This window comes from Balaenoptera musculus, chromosome 10 (genome assembly GCF_009873245.2).
Source record: "Balaenoptera musculus isolate JJ_BM4_2016_0621 chromosome 10, mBalMus1.pri.v3, whole genome shotgun sequence".
Taxonomy (NCBI): Eukaryota; Metazoa; Chordata; class Mammalia; order Artiodactyla; family Balaenopteridae; genus Balaenoptera; species Balaenoptera musculus.
The window spans coordinates 41,567,624-41,587,185 of NC_045794.1; the positions used below are offsets into that span (position 1 = coordinate 41,567,624).

General features: G+C 48.5%; 1 protein-coding gene across 1 annotated transcript in view; it reads left to right on the forward strand.

The window, feature by feature from the left end:
* SLC4A8 (solute carrier family 4 member 8) overlaps window positions 1-5,406 on the forward strand; it is an 84,637-nt gene extending 79,231 nt beyond the window's left edge. The window contains 1 exon segment of the mRNA XM_036866283.1: window positions 312-5,406. Coding sequence (XP_036722178.1) covers window positions 312-459 — 148 coding nt within the window. The 3' untranslated portion in view covers window positions 460-5,406.
* Window positions 5,407-19,562: the final 14,156 nt, after the last annotated feature.

The following is a 19,562-nucleotide window of genomic DNA, read 5'->3' on the forward strand; positions in this document are numbered from 1 at the left end:
GCAGGAATGAATCATATGTTCCCTTTTTTGTCTAATTGTAACACTTTTATTCAGTCTCTTCAACTAAAAGTCTTTGCTGAGATGGAGGATGTGGGCCGTGAGGTGCCACAGGGAAGTTCTGGTTACAGAGAAGATGACGAGTGTCTCAGAGAAGAAGCGAGCCCAAGTCTGGCCCTGTCCTTGGTCCTGTCCAAGCCACGCGAGCATTCAGTTATTGGTGGTGTGCGTCGGAGGGCATTGCCTGGTATGAGTGTGGAAGCAGAAGACCACCTCCCGTTGGTACTTCTCCTCTTCCTTCTCTTTCTCTTCAGGACTGCCACCACTGAAGACCCAGCTTCCCATTTGCCAGACGTTTCCTCTGAAACCCTCTGCTGGCTTGCTGAGCCGTATGGATCCATTCTGCCACTGAGGATTTCCTCAGTGAGGTCCCTCTTGCTCAAGGACAGGGTGAGGAAGTAGGAGGAGAGCGGAGAGGAAAAGGAAGCCTCCCCAGTCCCATAGTGACTGCAGGGTCCTGGGCAGCCCCGGGCCTTGGTTTGGTTGCCTGCTCTGGGGGATGCTGGTCAGACCCAGAGGCCACCAGGAGGATCTGCTCCTAGGAGGGTCAGCGCCCTGGGCGTTGGCAGTGCTCACCGCCACAGCCAGAAGATGCCTCCGGCCTGGTGCATCTTCATCGCTCCCTAGCAGCAGCCCGCATAGCTCAGCAAGAACCTTGGATGATGAAAGGGCCAAGAGGGACATTGAAGTTGCTTAGCTCAGACAGGAAAAGGCCTGGGGGAAAATCAGTGGTGGTGAGTGAGGATGAGCAGCTCCTCTTGACTTCATTGATAGAGTAAGAGAACAAGCTTCAGTGGCTACAGAAGGAATTAGTTTAGACACCAGGAAGGACTTCCTAGCCTGAAGATTTGTCATAGTGTCTGCTTTCTAGATATCTGGGAAAGGTTTGAATGTAGTCGTTTGTGAGTAGAAAAGGAGATAAGGTTTTTTAATTGGCCATGTTGTGGAAACATCCACGTCCTGCTGCTGTCTCTTGAGAACACACTCTGATTCCATTCCTGGAGAGATCCAAGTGCTTACGTAATGTCTCCTTAGCTGCCTTAGTAGCAAACCATCACCAACCCAATGGACCAAACCACCTTCATCATCCTGGATTTTTTTGTTGACAGATGTTCTGACTTTCAGATGTAAAAAGCCACACTGGGAAATGAACTGTAAGTGGTGAAATTAATTTTGGTATTTAGTTTAAAACTATATTTATAGTTTCTGTCTCCTCTTCTCTTTTGCAATGAATATCGAGGGTTTGGGCTCCATTGTGTATAGACTTTCCCTTCCTTTGTGCACAGAATGTGACTAGCAAGCATGTCGGTACCCAGGGGATCTGATCAGTTCAGTTTCCATCCTGGAAAATAATTGTACAGTGGGACCGTCCCTCGGTGTGCTCTCCTTTCATAGGTGAAGAGTTGGCTACGTAACTTTATTGAATTTTGCATTCCTTAGACTCATAAATATATTAATGTAGTCTTACTCTTATTAGGACCTTTGATATTGAAGGAATCCTGCCTTTTCCTATTTCTCTATCTCTTAGAGTCAGTCCTTTTAATACACAGATGATTTTCAAAATATTTAACAACTGGTACAGGATGGGCACCAACCACTCAGAACGGATGCCTGCTGTAAACAAGCAGTATGTGTGGCCATACCAGTGCCTATTGGCTGAGTGTCACGCTGCTTTCAAATGTTAAAATGACATCCCTTTGAATTGTGGGTATTGTTCCTGGCTTGTCTGATTTCTACTCACAAGGTTGTTTCAGGGACAGCCTCGGCATCCTTTCATATGGTGCAGACAGGAACAGGCATGCTTCTTTGAACTACATGGGCATTAAAATCTTTGAGAGCCAAAGCTTCACATTTTATCACTTTAGGATAAATGTAATATTGTACCCGTTTACCTACCTAATTTAGAAAAATCATAAGGCAACCTGTCATTGGGAAAAGCTTTCTTGCTGACTTTCCCTGTCCCTCTCTGCTTCCTTGAGCTTGCCTCCTTTTTCATCTTCTCTGTTCCCTGAGGACATCCCCCGCTTTTCTTCCCCCATCTTGCCCCGCCCATCTTTTCCTGCCACTTCTGTATAGGGAGGGTGGTGACCGCTTCACCTGTTCCCCTGGCCTCAGCGTGGCTACGAGGAATACAGCAGGGAAGAATCCATCATGCAACAGAACTACGTGACAGAGTCACTCAGAAAAATCTCTCTACTCACACGCTGACGTCTTGTGATGCCCTGTGCGGGCAGGCTTCCTGAGAGGGGGAGCTTGTCTTTGTTAACTCTGTGTAGCGCGCTTCCTGAGCCAGACCCTCCCAGGTTACTGCGCCTTTGGAACGTTAGCTACTTTGGAAGGCTGTGCCAGTCTTTTTAGGCTATTAGATTTTCTTCAAACAACAGCCAGCCTCGTTTGTGCTACATCTCGTGGTAGGAACCGTTCCCTACTCTTCGTCTCTTATCTTTCCCGAGTCCCACCCATCCCTCAGCCCCAGTCCTGGCTGCTTCCCTGCTCAGTGGCTGGTGACTCTGGGTTGCAGAGTCAGGTGCGGGGGTGGGGTGTTTAGGGTAGGAAACTGGGACTGGTGGTGGAGCATCAGCCACGCGTATGTACCTGTGTGTGTACGCACGTGTGTCTACCAACAAGCGAGAGTGTATCCATGAGATTTCATTGCTGCTGCTAAACAACCTCGTGCACCTAAGCTGTGGGGACATCAAAAGAACATGGTCCTTCTCCCTTCTAGGGCTTCCCCTCTCTATTCTGATAGGATTGCCTGAGGGCAAATACAGGTAGATTAGTCTTAGAAAAAGGTGTTTAAGCTCAACATTAAGGAGAAACTGATTTAGGGGTAGAAAGCAGGTAGTTAGGTAATTCCCATGCCCAGGCTTGCTTGGGCCAGAGAAGTAGTCCACCTCTTTTCTGACAAGGGGAAATTTCAGGAGTCGTTTGAGTGTTGGCAGGGCAATGCCCTGATAGGCTGGCAGTGGAGAGTAGAAAGGGAGGGAGTCCAGGGATTTAAGAAAATGATGGTGAGTGGAATCTTGCTTCTAAACAGAAGAACTGGCATCACTAAGTGGGTGGGTTACGTCCTAGCCCATGACTTACGGAAGGGTTGGTTTAGATAGGAGGTGAAGGCCAGCAGAAATATGCTGTGAAATTGCTCAACATGTCCGGTTGCAGGAAATGCAGGCTAGTTCTTTGTAGCTGTATATGATTTCAGACTTCTGATAATGGGATTATCAGGAGGGCTGGCCTTGACTGCACTCAGCTCCTATCCCCCTCTCCTTGTTGGTATAAATTTGCCTTTGGGGTAAAGAGGTAGGGAACCATATATTTTAAAAAGATGTTATAAATAGTTGCTATTTCTATTTGTCTGAGATGTGACTGGCTTTTAAATTAGTCATAAATATTTGATAAAAATCTGGTATATGCTAAGTCTTAGGTTTTGTTGACATCTCAGGCTGACAACTGTGACCTTCAAGAGGTCTCTGGTTTGGGGAATCTGGTTTCTGGTCATTCAAAAAACACAATTCCCAGTTCGACTTTATTTTCTACCTACTCAGTGCTCTAGTCTTCTCTCTTAATAGAGGAATCAGTAATTCTCCCGGGAGCTTCTCTGTCGACTTCAGTGTCCATGTTCGGAGTCTCCACATTTTCCTGATGCGTAGGAGAAGGCTTGAGCCCAGGGCCCGTGGCTTTCATTTTAACCAGCATCAGACATACTATTTAGCATGTTCTCTCTGCTACTTAATCAGCTTCTCTAAATGTCTCCTTTTGCTGGAGAGTTAGTACCACCTCCGAGGATTTTTAATCACTCTTTGCTAGTTTGCTACTGCATTTTCCTCAGACTTCTCAGGTTTCCAAGCCATATCCTGGCAGGACATTCAACATGCATCGGATGTTCTCAGGCTTCTTGACTTTCTTTTGGTTGTAGCTGCCAGGCCTCCTAAGGTAGAAATCGTTCCTTTTGGCCCTGACTGGCCAAATGAGACAGCGTCTAAGTTCTGCCCCCTTGTACTGACTCAGCTTTTTCGCGTACTCTTTCCCGTCCTTTCTGCCTTTTCCTCAGTCTTTCAAGTTTTCCTTGGAGGGAAGAAGTTCTTGGTCAGAGGTCCTAACCACCACGGCCAGTTAGGGCTGGTGAGAGGGGGAGGAGGCTGGACGGTTCTGGGGCTTCTCAAAAAGGTGAGACTTTATGGTTATTTGCCTTATTTAGGACGAGGGGACTAAGGATTCTCAAGCCCTCAGGGTCATCCATATTTCAGTGTAAATAGAGAAAGACATTCCAAAACCAAATAGAAGGGATTTTTCTGCCAAATCTACTCTTTATGATTCTTGGTGCCCTTGTGGTCTTGCATTAATTATAGAGAATGGGTAGTTGACTTAGTTCACATTTCTTTATCGGAAAGGAGGCTGATTTTCACCACCAAAAGAGGTGTGAAGTAACTATATGATTGCTTGAAGCTTGGAAAGAGGAAAGGAGTGTCACGTGAATCTTTTCAAGAGGAAAATTCAGAAAGTGGCATGATTCATCCATTAGGCATAATTCTTTTAGAAGATTCTGTGCTCAAAGGGAATGGAATGGTTTCTGATCCTTCTGGAGAGAAAAAGAATAGCATTTTCTTTAACCCACTTTCAGCATTGGAGAATACAGAAGTTTTCTTCTAGCTGATGGCATTAATATTTCTGAGAGAGAGCGAGCCCACTCACAGCCCTTTCCCGAGCCCAGCAGAAATCAGCAGAGCTTGGGTTCTCTTAGCAGGTTTGCAGTTGACTCCAACATGCAGGTTTTTCACACGTGCAATAATGTTGGAAACAGAAGTACCAAACTGAATATGCAATTAACTCCTTTTGCAAAAGAGGCCAAAATCCTCCTCCCCATGCCTCTCTCCCATATTCACTCCTCCAAGACGATAAGCCTCCCCCTCGTTGATCTGTGTCTGTCTGTCTGTCTGATTGGTTAGATATGGCTGCCCTCCCAAGCACATGGTGTCAGGTGGAGAGCAGAGCGACCTTCCCACGGAAGGGGACGGCTTGAGGTGCTGGTACATTTCCCTCGTTTTCTGTGTTCTTCTTTCTAGTAGGTGTCCTGTAGAGATAGAGATATTTTTGTTTTAGAGATTCCAAAGTATATATTTTTGGTGTAAGAAATGTACCCTCTCCACACTCCCTGGTGTAAATAGGACCGAGAACAAATGCATCGCCGTGATAATCCCATAGCGCTCTGCGGTAGGGATGGGACCCTTCTCCCTCACCACCAAGTCTCACGGCCTGTGTCTGTGAACCGGGGAGGTGATGGTGACACCTCTGCCTGCCCAGACCTTCCTGTGCTCAATGGGTGAAAAATAAAGTCTGTGTAACTGTTCACACCTGTGGTGTTCTTTGAGCTCGAACCGCGGGGCTGAGCCAAGGTGACCACCTTCCAAACTTGGGAAGGACAGTTATGAAGGTGGGGGAATGCGTGGGGTCTGCTGAGCGGGCCTGAAGAGGGGCCGGTACACCTCTGGGTACAGACCCTGAGCAGTCCCTAGGCAGAGCCATGGAAGAGGCTAGAGGGCCCTTTCTTTGGGGACCACTTAGATTTATGTTTGGGTGGGGGGACAGGACAGCATGAAAAGAACGCCTGCTTTGGAGGTACAACCAGGCTGATGAGACCAATTGCTAATGTTTAAGGACTCAACCACTGCATAGAAATCCAGATTTTAAAAATCTACTGTCATTCCAGATAGTTTTGGTTTGGGGCAGGGGGCGGGGCAGGGGTGCTCCATTTCTCTTCCTCTCAAATCCAGTCACTGGAGGGATGGAGAAAAGGGAAAGAGGGAAGCAATGCAGTAAGAGTAGAGAGGTGAGTGAGGGGGTGAAAGGCAAGGGTGGGGGGAGAGCCAGTCAGCCGGCTTTGTGGAATGTGACCAGGAGGGCATCAGATGGAAGCATCCTGAGCACCAGCCCAGTGTGGATCTTGCAGTAAGGAGAGCCAGGGCAAGCGGGCTGTGGACACCGGATGAGCCAGCTTTGCGGCCTTTTGTTCTCTTTGGCTCTATACATGTTATGTCACTCTGTCTCACAGAGACGTGCTCATATTGCATTGAATAGTGGGTGGTATATGGGAAGGTGCAGGGAGTGGAGCCAGCTTTCATCCATTGAGACAGTGGTCCCCAACCTTTTTGGCGCCAGGAACCAGTTTCGTGGAAGACAGTTTTTCCACGGACGGGGGGTGGGCGGGGTGTGGTTCAGGCGGCAATGCGAGCCACGGGGAGCGGCAGATGAAGCTTCACTCACTCGCCCGCCGCTCACCTCCTGCTGTGCCGCCCGGTTCCCAACAGGCCACGGACTGCTGCCGGTCCGCGGCCCAGGGGTTGGGGACCCTGGCATTAAGACATGAAAAGCGCTTAGGAAGGCACCTGGCACACAGTAAGCATAGAGTAAGTAACAAGAAGTCTGGAGGTGGGTGGTTCCTGGGTGGTTAATGGCAGCAGTCACATCAGGCTCTGGTCAGCTTCTCTGCGGTTCTCTTGGTTTTCCCCTCATAGTCACAAGATGGCTCCAGGAGCTCCAGGCATCACATCAGGCAGCATAACTCCCCAATACAAGAGAGGCTAAGGGGGCATTTCACTAGCTTCTCCCTCTCTTTTTAAAGGGGAAAACCTTTCCCAGAAGGTCTCCTCCCGCAACATGTCGTTGGTCAGAACTGGGTCACATACCCATCTCTAAGATGGGAGAAGGGGACGGGATTGTCCTGTTTGGCTAGGACCAATTGTCTTCATCCTCTGGGGTTGAGCCCATCTTCCTTGACCATATTGCTGCTCCAATACTTGTACAAAATTAGGATTCTGTCAGCAAGGAATAATGCAGGAGCTGTAAGCGATTAAATATCCAAAAGGGTCTGCCAAAGGATCCAGGAGAATCTGAACCACGGGGCCTCCTGCGGAGCTGGAACCAGGCCGCAGCAGCAACAAGGATCCTCAGGAGGCCCGGGAGCCCCCCCCGCAGGTCAGTGGTTCTCCACCTGCCTCTACCTGAGAGTCACCTGAGGAGATTCTTAACCTACTAATGCCCGGCCCCCACTCCACACCAATTACATAGACTCTCTGGGGATAAGTGCAGGCACTGGCGTTTGTTAAATTCTCTCCAGATGATCCTTATGTGCAGGCAGGGTTGAACGTCAACTGCTGTTACGCTTCACCTTCAACTTGGCCTGACTCAGCTCGTCTGTGTCTGCTTCACTTCAAACCAGCTCATTCTCACCCTCCCCTGTGTATGTTCTTCTACCTTACAGCCCTTCTGCAATGTCAGTGTCTCTCTGCCTAACCTGTCACAGCCTTAACCATCTCCAGATTCTTTCAGCTTCAATCTCTATGGCTCACAGCTTTCACCATCTCTGTATTTCCAGAATCAGATTCCCAAGATTGAGAATGTAATTGGTCTCTGATCATCATTTCTTAGCCACATTGTAGGTCCCTGACCAGCCTATGAATCAGGGGCCTTTGGGTCTGGGACCACCCCTGGGCCAACTGGGGGAGAATTAGGGTCAAGCAGTAAAAAATATGGCAGTTGAGGGATGTTCCTTCAGCAAGGGCTGTGACTTGTCAGTTTCTCTTAGAAGGAGACAAGGGCCAGGGAGACAGAGTAATTGACATGCCTAGTTATCTTAGTGATGTCCAAGGCTGATCCCTGGGTTACAGACCTGGTCACAAGTTCACCCCTTTTACCTCTTGGTTATGTTTAATTACTGGGACTCACAGGTACATGCTTGCAAGAAAAATGGGCAAGTATTCCACTGCTCCTTCCTTCAACCATTGCCCCCAAAGGTCCCTAGCAGAACACCCCCCCCCCCCCCCGCAATCTCACCTGTCTGGTGGATGTCAGCGCTCACAAGTGGAGGGAAGTGCAGAGCTTCCCTGTCAGGAGGCTAAGGGGGTGTGATTGAGGCTCCCAGCAAGTGGCAGGGTAAATGACAAGAAGCCAGGAACAAGCCTGCCTGCCTTCAAGTCCCGCTCTGCCTTCACAGCTGTGTGACCTGGGGCAACGTGCTTCACTTGTGCCTCAGTTTCTTCCCTGCAAAACGGGAGTAATACCGCCTACTTTATAGGTGTATGGCAAAGACTAAATTAATTAAGCACGTAAGGCCGGCCCCTCCCTGCGCGCCCTCTGTGCCTCCTTTAGAAGCGGGTCCACCCCTCTCCTGCCTTCCTGGTCCTTGGTCTTGCAGCTGTGTGGTGGAGTGGACCCCCTAGAGTCTAGGGGAAAGGGGTCACGGTGTCTGTGTGGTCTATAGGTATTAACGCAGGAAGGAGGCTTCCTGGTCTCAGCCATGCTCCCCTGCTCAGCTTCCATCTGGGGCTGTAGGGCGCCAGCCCAGTGTAAGATCATCCGTTCCTCATTCAGCCTCATTCAGACCTTTGGGGGTATACTCGCTAGGTGCAGAGGGGAGAGACGGGGTGACTAGGGGCTTCCCAAGCCCTAAAGGGTAATGGCCATTTCTCTATTCTTACTAGAGTCCCCAGAGCCCCTCGGCACTCTCAGAAATTACAAAATAAACTATCACCTGATTTCCCTAATAGGCACAGTGGGTAAAGAGAAGACGCCCAGACCTTGACTGCTCAAAGTAGTGGTAAGTTTTCTAGTAACTTTGGGCTATGTGATTCTAGCTCTAATTTTGAGTCAGAGGGGCCTCCGTGTCCTCTTTTAACAGTTCTATCATCACCATCAAAAGCCTTCCTTGGCCACCTCATAACCTACCATGCAGGGCTGAAGCCCTCACCAGAGAATCACTGGCAAGAGTGGCCAACATCTGTTCTGTGTGTGTGCTGTGCCCGGCTACATGGAATGGGTACTGTTTCTCCTACAGCTGAGGAAAAGGGAAGCTCACAAAGATTACAGTATTTAAGTCCACACAGCTGGTATAGCAGAGACTTGAGTGAGCCCATGTTCGTGTGTGTGGAATCTGTGCCCTCAGCTGCCACTCTCTACAGGCTTCATAAGGTTTCCAACTATGGGGTCTGCATCTAAAACACATGCCCTGATATATACAGAAAAGGACAAGGGCAGACTGAGAAAATTATTATAGAAATGTGCAATGAGAGAACATACCAGTTACATGACTTTTAAGCAGCAGGCAAAGTTGACAAAACAAACAAAAATTCCAGAAAGAGTGCCTATGATATGGCAGGTATGCAACCATTTTCTCTTCCTTCCTTCCTTTCTTCCTTCCTTCCTTCCTTCTTTCCCTCCCTCCCTCCCTCCTTCCTTCCTTCCTTCCCTCCCTCCCTCCTTCTTTCCTTCCTTCCTTTTTCTTTTTCTCTGAATGGCCAAGGGAAATGGTCACTTCTGAGCAATACTGGAAACATTTTCTCAAGAAGGGGAACTTTAGGATACATTGTTAAGATGTGAAGAACTCAACGGCTGATCAAGTATTTGGGGAACCTGGGTAAATCATTGTTGGTGGCCAAATTGCTGCATCATAATCCACTGCATCCCTCTCCCTACCTTGGCTCAGGGGAACTGTGGTTTCATGGTACCTGATGGTGGTCAGACCCCACAGAGACTCCTGTGTCTTCTTCAGAGGCTGCTGGAAAAACAGAGGAGGAGGAACACTTGAAGAAAATGGAGGAGAGACTCAGGGAGTCCTGGCAACTGGGTTGATCTCATCTTTGTCCTCAAAACTCATGTGTTGAGTGCCTACCAATGAAGAGGGTGGCGGAATAAAAGTTCTCAGAGGACCTACAAAGCACAGCGGTGAGGACTGTGTGTTCTGTGGGATGTAGGAGGGGATCCTTTTAGAGCCCAGGTAGTCAGGGAGGCCTCCAAAGATGATACAGGAGAGAAGGAAGGAGAGGAGAGAAAGAAGACCGTATATAGATCAGGTCCCAGAGGCAAGAATGCTAATGGAATATTTTGATGACAGTGAATTTGTCTGGTTTGCCTGCAGTTAAGCGTTTTGTGTCAGAAAGCAATTGTACATGAACTTGGAGACAGAGGAAAGAAGACCTCGAACACCAGGTTAAGGAGAACCTTACTATAGGTTCCAAGCCACTATCTCAAGGGAGACGTTTGCTCGTTGACTTTTTGGAAAAATTCATCTCGTGGCAGTGAGGAAGAAGGCTTGGAAGAGGGGAAATGATGTGGGTGGACCAGCACGAGGTGGTGAGGCTCCGGATCAGGAGGGGGCAGTGGTGATGGAGAGGAAGGGCAGGTGAGGGAGCAGAATTGAAGGAAAAAAGCTGCTGGATGTGGGGGACACACAGGCGGAGTGGACATCACTCCAATGTCACACGTCTGAGCAAAAGGCATAAAGAGTGAACTCGTTTGACAGAGCTCCAGAGGACATAACTGGAACCAGCTTCTCTTCTAGGAAGGCTGATTTGGGCTCAAGGTTTGGAACTTAGGGCTAACCAAGAGTGGAATCCGCTGCCTCAGGAGCCAGGGCGTGCCCAGCTTGCAGGGGTGCAGGGTGGACGCCGGCCAGGAACCTGCAGGTGTGGGAGGATGGACGGGCGGGCCCATGACTCCGTGACAGGGATAGGGCGGGTGCCACAGACAGACAGCATCGCCCGGGAGGAGGATGAGAGATGGGAGGGTGGTGATGAAGGAGTGGGTGGGGAACAGATGTCTGAGTCGAGTGGAGGAGCAAACGGTGCAGGGAAGAGAGTGAGTGGGATGTAGTTGTCTGCTTTTGAGGCCGAGCAGGAGGATGAGGGCCTCAGCACTTCGCATCCCCACCACTCTGGAGCAGGGTTTTTGGGTTATGTGGGTCTAGGTTAAAATTTGGGGTTCCATAAGGACACAAAAGGATATTTTTCTGACTGCCTCCTGCTCCCCACCTGCTATTATAGGACCTCCAGGCCCTCTCAAAACCCCCAGAACCGGCTCATGTCTGCTCATGAACACGGTGACCTCAGTGACAACCTCATATCCAAGCTGCACGCCCACTGCTGAGCGAGACCCTGCTGCCACTGCCACCTCCGTCACTTCTGTGGACACGCTGTGCTGATCCGCTCTGCGCTGGGCCAGCACCCTTGTGTGCTGATGGCATTGGCTCACTGGGGACCTCAAGGCAGCAGCGCCGAGCTGCTCACTCTGATCCAGGGCTGAGGAGCCTTTCCTCGCAGTGTTGAGTCACCCTCCGCCAATGGCTTCCCAAAGCTAAACTGCCTTGGTTCCTCCAGTGGCCAAAGGGAGAGAGCATTCATTACAAGATGGCAACTGCCTGGAAGGCCCAGGTCCCGCAAAGAGGGGGGACTGAAGAGGTTGACCCCTACTAATTCCCTACCCTGGTCCAGTCAGCTGTGTCCAAGGTCAAGGTCACGTGGGCAGCAGAGGCTGTGAATAGGGGTCGCTCCTAGGAGATACGGATAGGACCAGCTTCATTGCTCACGTAGCATCTCTAACATAAAAAGCTACTGTACTTTAAAGACTCAGGATGTGTCAAACACTGAGCCAAGTACTTTAAATGCATGATTCATTTAACTCTCACAACAATTCTTTGAGGTAAGCATTATTATTCCTTTATTACAGGTGTGGAAACTGAGGTTAAGAAAGTTAAGTGATGTACAGCCAGTAGATGGCAGAGCTAGGATTCAAACCCAAATCCTTCTGAGTCCAAAGCACATTGTTGCTCAAAACCACATCATTGTTCTGACCACACTGGTTCAGCTCATCCAGCTTCTAGGCCCAAATGACCACTTTGAGGGCTGAGTAATTTGGTTTGGCCTATCTACACTGACTTGCTTACTGATTCAACAAGTAATGACGGTGCATTTACTCCAAACCAGGCACTGTCCCTAGGGCTTGGGACACAACGGTGAACAAACTCACGGGGCTTCCGGTCTAGAAGGGGCTGACACAAAGGAGCACATTACACTGAGGGGGGAGGCTGATCTCACTAACAGGATGGGCAGTTTGGAAAACTTTGTAAAGGACCCCCAGCCTCACGGTCGTCACATGGCTCTGGGAAAGGGGAAGTCAGGAGACAGGATTCTGGCCTGACTCTGCCGTTTGCTAGCTTCAGTTTCCTTCTCTGGGCTTCAGTTTCTTCGTCCGTATAAATGAGAGGTCATGTTTAGATGGGTTTTTAAAAAATTTTTATTGAAATATAGTTGATTTACAATTTCGTGTTAGTTTCAGGTGTACAGCAAAGTGACTCAGTTATACACACACACATATACACATATATTCTTTTTTAGATTCTTTTCCATTATAGGTTATTACAAGATATTGAGTATAGTTCCCTGTGCTTTACAGTAGGTCCTTGTTGGTTATCAATTATATATATAGTAGTGTATATATTTTAATCTCAAACTCCTAATTTATCCCTCCTCTTCTTCCACCTTTGGTAACCATAAGTTTGTTTTCTATGTCTGTAAGTCTATTTCTCTCTCTTTTTAATTTATTTTTTTAAATTTTATTTATTTTTGCCTGCATTGGGTCTTTGTTGCTGCTCGCGGGCTTTCTCTAGTTGCAGTGAGCGGGGGCTACTCTTTGTTGCAGAGCATGGGCTCTAGTCACGCAGGTTTCAGTAGTTGCAATATGTGGGCTCAGTAGTTGTGGCACACGGGCCTTAGAGGGTGCAGGCTTCAGTAGTTGCAGCGTGTGGGCTCAGTAGTTGCGATGCGCGGGCTCTAGGGCACGCGGGCTTCAGTAGTTGTGGTGTGTGGTCTTCAGTAGTTGTGGCTCGTAGGCTCTAGAGTGCAGGCTCAGTAGTTGTGGTGCACGGGCTTAGTTGCTCCGCAGCATGTGGGATCTTTCTGGACCAGGAATCGAACCTGTGTCCCCTGCATTGGCAGGTGGATTCTTAACCACTGCGCCACCAGGGAAGTCCCTGTGAGTCTATTTCTGTTTTGTAAATAAGTTCATTTGTATCATTTTTTAGATTCCCCATACAAATGATATCATATGATATTTGTCTTTGTCTGACTTACTTTGCTTAGTATGATAATCTCTAGGTCCATCCATGTTGCTGCAAATGGCATTATTTTATTCTCTTTTATGGCTGAGCAATATTCCATTATATATATATACCACATCTTTATCCATTCATCTGTCGATGGACATTTAGGTTGTTTCCATGTCCTGGCTATTATAAATAGTGCTGCTATGAACACTGGGGTGCATGTATCTTTTCGAATTATAGCTTTCTCCGTTTACATGCCCAGGAGTGGGATCACTGGAAAATATGATTAGATGGTTTCTTAACTCTCTTCCAAGTTCGATGTCCCCTGAGTCTATAATGAGGGCAGGGATTGCTTGGCAGGATCAACTCTGTGGTGAACCAGGAGCCACAGAGGTGGGACAAGCCCAGAAGACGGGCCAGGTGCAAGTCCGGGGAACCCTGTTTAGAGGACCAGAGACATCAAGGAGGATCCAGGCACGTTGGAGACTGGAATCCAGTGGGTGAAATCTTGAGGCAGCAGCACGAGGGTGAATAAGTCACTCACAGGACCTAGACCCTCAGGGACGCTGTTGGGGCAGCCTGGTGCCTATGTCCATGTGTGGTCTCCCAGACTTGGCGTACTGACCACCATGAAAGTCCAAAATAAGGGATTTGTGGCCTCTGATCTGCCTGCAGAAGGGAACACAGTTCCATTCATGTCGTCACAGACTCAGCTTTGTATGGCTTTTAATGAGTTATTGGAAAAACTCTAACCAGAGGGAGCCTGTGTTATGTAGTGCTGTGGTAGCCGCACCCCCAGACGCTGTGACCTTGCAGATCAAGTCCCTGGAACTGGGGTCTTCATCCCACTGGCAGTATCCCAACCAGAAAGGGTGGAAATGAACACCCATAGAGGAAGAAGGGACTGATCTAGCCCTGCAGATCAGCCTTCCATCATCTACATGACGAATATCTCACTACTGGTCATGTCGCCAGCTTCCCTGGGGAGGTGATGAGAGCTGGTCATCCACCCGCATCCGGGTCTTGTCCTTCCCACCTATTTCTCCTCTAACACAGCCCCTCCCCACATCTCCCATCCTCATTCTTCCCACTGGTTCCTTCTCACCCACCTCTCCCCTTCCACAGGGCAAACACACCAGGAGTGTCATGTCTCAGGGGACACTATGGGGCCTCACTCTTCTCTTCAACCCCCAGTTCCAGGTCCCTCCTGGTTCCTGCTCACATCACCTCCCCACAGCGCATGTCCAGCAAAGCCCTCTCCCGCCTCCAGCTGCTCTCCCGTCTACCTACTACTCTCAGCCTCACCAGAGAACTGGAATTGGCTGAAGTATATGGATGCTGTTGGGCTATATACATAGTTTAAAATAAAAGAAACCTTTCATGGAGCACAGTATAGAAGGTATAATCAGTGGTATTTTATAGATCAGAGATGCTAAATAATTTTCCCGAAATCACACAGCTACTAGGTGGCAGATATGCCACCTAGTAGAGGAAAGCCCTTCCTCTTTCCATTACATTAATTTACCTCCCAGAGCCTGCAGAGGAACTTTTTTTTTGGCCACAGCACGGGCAGCTTGCGGGATCTTAGTTCCCCCATCAGGGATCAAACCCATGCCCCCTGGTAGGGGAAGCGCATTGTCCTAACCACTAGACCATCAGGGAATTCCCCAGAGGAAGTTTTCTTAAGCCTTTTAACCAGATGGTCACTATCCAAATATAAAATTATTTCATAATTTTTCATAATTATTATTCATAATATAATTCATAATTATAATCATATTCATAATTATAATTCATAATTATTTCATAATTATTTCATAATTATTTCATAATACTAATCAGGCCTTTTCCTACTCTATATCCCCATCCCCCAGAGAGCCTGCTGTGCACATTCATAGGAAGAGATTCTCCCCACCCCCATCCCAGCTCCTGGGGGTCACGAGCAGCTTTAGAGGCATGTGATTCCATGTGTGGAGAAGCCAAAATGCCCCTATACTCAGCCACAAGAGTGCATCTGAAAGAAAGGTATCTGCCAGTGCCTTAGAGTGGGATGCACCGGAATCAGTCAAAACACAAGAGGACAGACCTTGGGGTCCTAGGGGGAGAATAGGAGCCTGTCCTTCCTCTCTCCTTTGCCTGGGCTGTCTGGTTGGAACGCACCCAAGTTCCCCAGAAAGTAACTCTTCTTCCATTCAGTTTGTCCTGAACTGGAGGAGTGAGCGGACCTGGTAGTCCAGCTGATACTCCCCCGGCAGGGCGCGAGCACGCCCATTGCGCAATGCGCATGCGCTGCAGTGGGGTCATGGTTTGGGACCACTTGGTTTGGGTTGAGATAGTTGAGCCTCCCTGAGCAGGATCACAGGATCTCCAGCTCGGTCTCCCCACCAGACTGAGCGCCTACTGGCAACAGGTACGGGTAGCCCAGATTCTTCATCAGCCCCCAGGGCTTCAACAGAACCCTTGCCAAAAAGCGCAAGTTTTCCCGGTCCAGAGAAACTGACGGATGCCAGGCTGGGTGAGGGCCTCCTCCAGACCTCCCAACATGGAGAAAAGAAAGAGTGGGTTCCCTACTTTCAGGGTTTTACCTGCTGTTTGAGCACAGTACAGGTGCACTTCAAGAGAAATAGGAACTTCAAGAAATATTTTAAAATGTAGAAAATCTGTGCCCAGATTCTGGGGGACTTCTTCATTTTTTAGGGAAAACCCTCCCACGAATACCACCAGTTTATTAGGGAGCAACTTCCCCCTTCCCTGTTGAGATTCACATCCTGGAGGCGAGAGAATTTCTGTTCAGTACTGGGCATGCTCAGTGAATAGGGAAAAGCTCTTCTGTTCTTTCTCTACCCAAACCCACATCACTTCTGACACCAGATGTGTGGGTTTTCCATACCAGGCGGTTCTGACACTAACTGCCTCACGTTAGCACAGACCCCACAGGTTAAGGGCTCAGTCCCACAAGACTGTCCCCCCTTCCCCACTTCAGATGCCAATCACAAGTAGTGGGTCCCCAGGTTATCCACAACCTCTGTCCGAGTTGGCTACAAACTTCCCACGATCCCTTCCTTGGATTTGATAATTTGCTCGAGTGGCTCATAGAACCCAGGAAAATAGTTTACTTACTATTGGTGATTTTTCTCAAAGGATATTTTACAGGATACAGGTGAACAGCTATATGAAGAGATACATAGGGTGAGGTCTTGAAGGGTCTCCAAGACAGGAGTTTCTGTCCCCGTGGAGTTGAGGTATCATCACATGAATGTGTTCACTAACCCTGAAGCCCTACGAACCCTGTACTTTTGGGGTTTTTATGGAGATTTCATCACTTAGGAATATCAATTATTGACTCAACTTCCAGTCTCCCTCCCCTTTCCAGAGAATGGGGGTGGGGGGAACTGGTAGTTCCACACTTCTGATCATGACTTGGTCTTCCTAGTGATCAGCCCCCATCCAGGAGCCCCAGGGTCGCCTCATTAGAACAAAAGATGCTCCCATCACCCAGGGAATTTCAAGGGATTTAGGAGCTCTGTGTCAGATGCTCCTGTAGCTCAGGAAATTATAAGGGTTTTAAGAGCTCTGTGCCAGGAACTGGGAGCAGAGACCAATCTACACTTTTTCTATTATCTCACACTCAGAATTTCCCTTTCTGCTTTAGCCACACAGGTCAGGAGCAAAGGCAAGGCCTGGGACTTCAACCACTAGTGAGCCTTCTCCCTGCTTGCCGGGCCCAAACTCCACTCCCCATCTGACTTTTCTTTCATCTCCGCATCCCAGCTCTGCCACTCACTAGCCGTGCGACTCTGGGTAAGACACTCCTCTACTTTGGGTATCAGTTTCCTTCTCTGTAAAGAGAGGATGTTGAATTTCAATGAGTTTAAGATCACTTCCATCCCCGTCATTTTATGATATATTTGAAATTACTCTGCTACAATACAATGTACATATTATGTATTTAATGTTTATTCTGTAGTGCATAAATATCATACAAATGATGGTCACAGAGAGAATGAGTCTCCGTGTTTAATCCACAAGCATTTACTGCGTATGAGCAGAGCTGATGCTGAACTGAGAGATACAGAAATGATGTAGAGTAACAGAATCTGAGGTGCTGGCATTGATGTGGGACTTGGGCATCTCAGGGAAGATGGAGTGAGGGCAGGGACAGCAAGTAATGACATGGAGATCTGCTTGCCTGGCTCCCTTATTCTTGGGGCCCAGAAGCCATTGGACCCCAGCATTAGGCTGGAGGTCTACACCTTCCTCATTCCTACTAGTTCTAGGATGAGTTTCCAAGGTCTTTCTTTCCTGGTAGAGCCCTTCCAGGGCACCACCCAGATGGCCACCAGACTCTGAAAACTACTGCAGCCCAAATTCCACAGCTGTGTCTGCCCTGCCCCTTGGATTGAAATGCCTGGTGTGGGTAAGTTTGCCAAACTGCCTCTGGACTTGGTTTGACTGATCTCACTTGGGGAGGAGAAAGGAGACCGGGCTGCCTCTTCTGCCCTGGGGTGTCCTAGGGTCACTCTGTGTATTCACGCACAGGTTGCCCTGAAAGGTGCCCAGGTCAAAGGGAGAATGGGAGCTGGAACCCAGCTCTCACTCCACTCACCATGCTGTGTGCCCCAACATGGCTGCATTTGGGTGGGGGAAGGAGGACCTTTTTCAAATTTGCACAAAGGCGCCCTAAGGGCTAATCATGGTGGCTCTGCGTTTCCCAAGCTCCTGCAATTTCATCTGTTACCGCCTTGGTCCATCATCCCTTCCCACATGTCTTAGGGCTCCTCACCTCTTTCTTGTCCACTGAAATGTGACTCTGGGAACTTCAGATCTGCCCGTAGGTGTTTCTTCTTGAACTCCTGTTTCCAACCTCATTACTGACCTACCTCGCTTCTCAGACTTCAGACTGATTCTATCTACACTTCATGGATTACCTGAGAACCAATATATCTGGGGAAAGCTGAGCTTCAGTGAAAGCAGAGGGCCAGAAGCAACAGAAGGAAAGTTCAAGAATAAACGGGAGTATGTTCCTACGAGAAAGAGGGTTTCTAAGGATGTAAGGAAAGGGACCGGTTAGGCAGAGGCCAAGGAGGACATGAGTCTGGGATGGGAGGGCTAAGCTGATGGGCATATGAGAGTAAGACAGCACTGGATCCAGAAGGGGCTCCAGGGGCAGAGCTAGTGGTGTCTGCTACCCTTCCCAGGACACGCAGCCTGCATCAGGAGCATGGCAGGAGCTGCAGACAGGGGCATGGGGTGGCAGTGGGTACTGTGCACAGTAGCTGCCATATAAGTATTTGATAAATACATATGGACACAGCGTTGATATTCTCTGGCTGCCCTTTATCTCAGAAGGCAGCCTTGCTTCAAGCAAATCTCTGGCCTCAGACAAGCCACTGGAGGATCCCCCTGCAGCAGCAGGTTCAAAGGGCAGAGCTGACCATGTGGTAGGAGCTTTCTCACCCATATATTTGTTATTTTGATTCCATGGTCCCTTTTCCCTGCCTACCTTTGAAATAGATTATCTCAGAAGAATCCTTTACATGCCAAAGTCCAAAAACTGGCCTGTAACTAGACTAGACTCTAAACTTCTTGAAGACGGAGACGAGGTCTATTGTGCTCATTTTTGCATTCCCAGTGAAACACTGCATCTAGCACATGGTAGATGCTTGGTAACTCTTTGTTAAATGAACGTATAGCCCAACTCTGAGGCAGAATTAGCCTGCCAGTATATGCTAATTAGGTACAATGATGTTTAAGGAGAAGTCAGATCAACACCAAAGAGACCAGTTACAGAACAGCCTCTGTTGGGTCCATGTTGAGTGTCTGATTATTGATATCTGTGCAGAAAGGTTAACTCAGCAGGCCTGGGTTCCTCAAACCCTGCACATTCCAAGGAAAGGCGTGGTTCTGGACTGGCCCCTGACCTGGCTCCTAGGAGATAAGCTTTGAGCCCTTGGAGTATCCTGCTTGACAAGAGTTTTTTTTTAATGCCTGAGGCCTTGGGCCACACTGTATCAGTTTGACCAGATAGTTTATGCTAACAATGTGACTTTTGGTGAATACCTGTTTTTGTATGTCTGAGGCCCTGGACCATGCGTATCAATTTGACCTCGATGGGGCAAGGAGCTAGAGCCTGGGTAGCTAAGATCAGCCACTGGGCATTGCATGCCTACCTGACTGGCCCCTGATAAAACCCCTCAACAAGGCTTGGATATGCTCCTCTGGTTGGCAATACTTTGCATGTGTTGTCACACATAGTTTCTCATCCTCGTGTAACTCCACTGGGAAGGGACACCTTTAGATTGAGCCTGCTTTCTCCTGGACTTCACCCCATGCTCTTTCCCTCTTTGCTGACTCTAATCTGTATCCTTTTATGGTAATAAACCATAACTGTGAGTATAAGAGCTTTTCTGAGTCCTGTGGGTCTTTCCAGTGAATCATTGAGCCTGAGGGTGGCCTTGGGAACCCCCAAAACAATGTCTATGATGAAAGAAGATAGAAGTGGAATAATCTTTGTCTTCAGCTGCACTGAGGCCTCTCCACAGAAATGCTTCATTCTTTCATGCAACAAATATTTCTTGAACACCTGCAGTGTGTAGATGCTGCCTTCTAGGTACTGGAGCACCCCAGTCAGGGA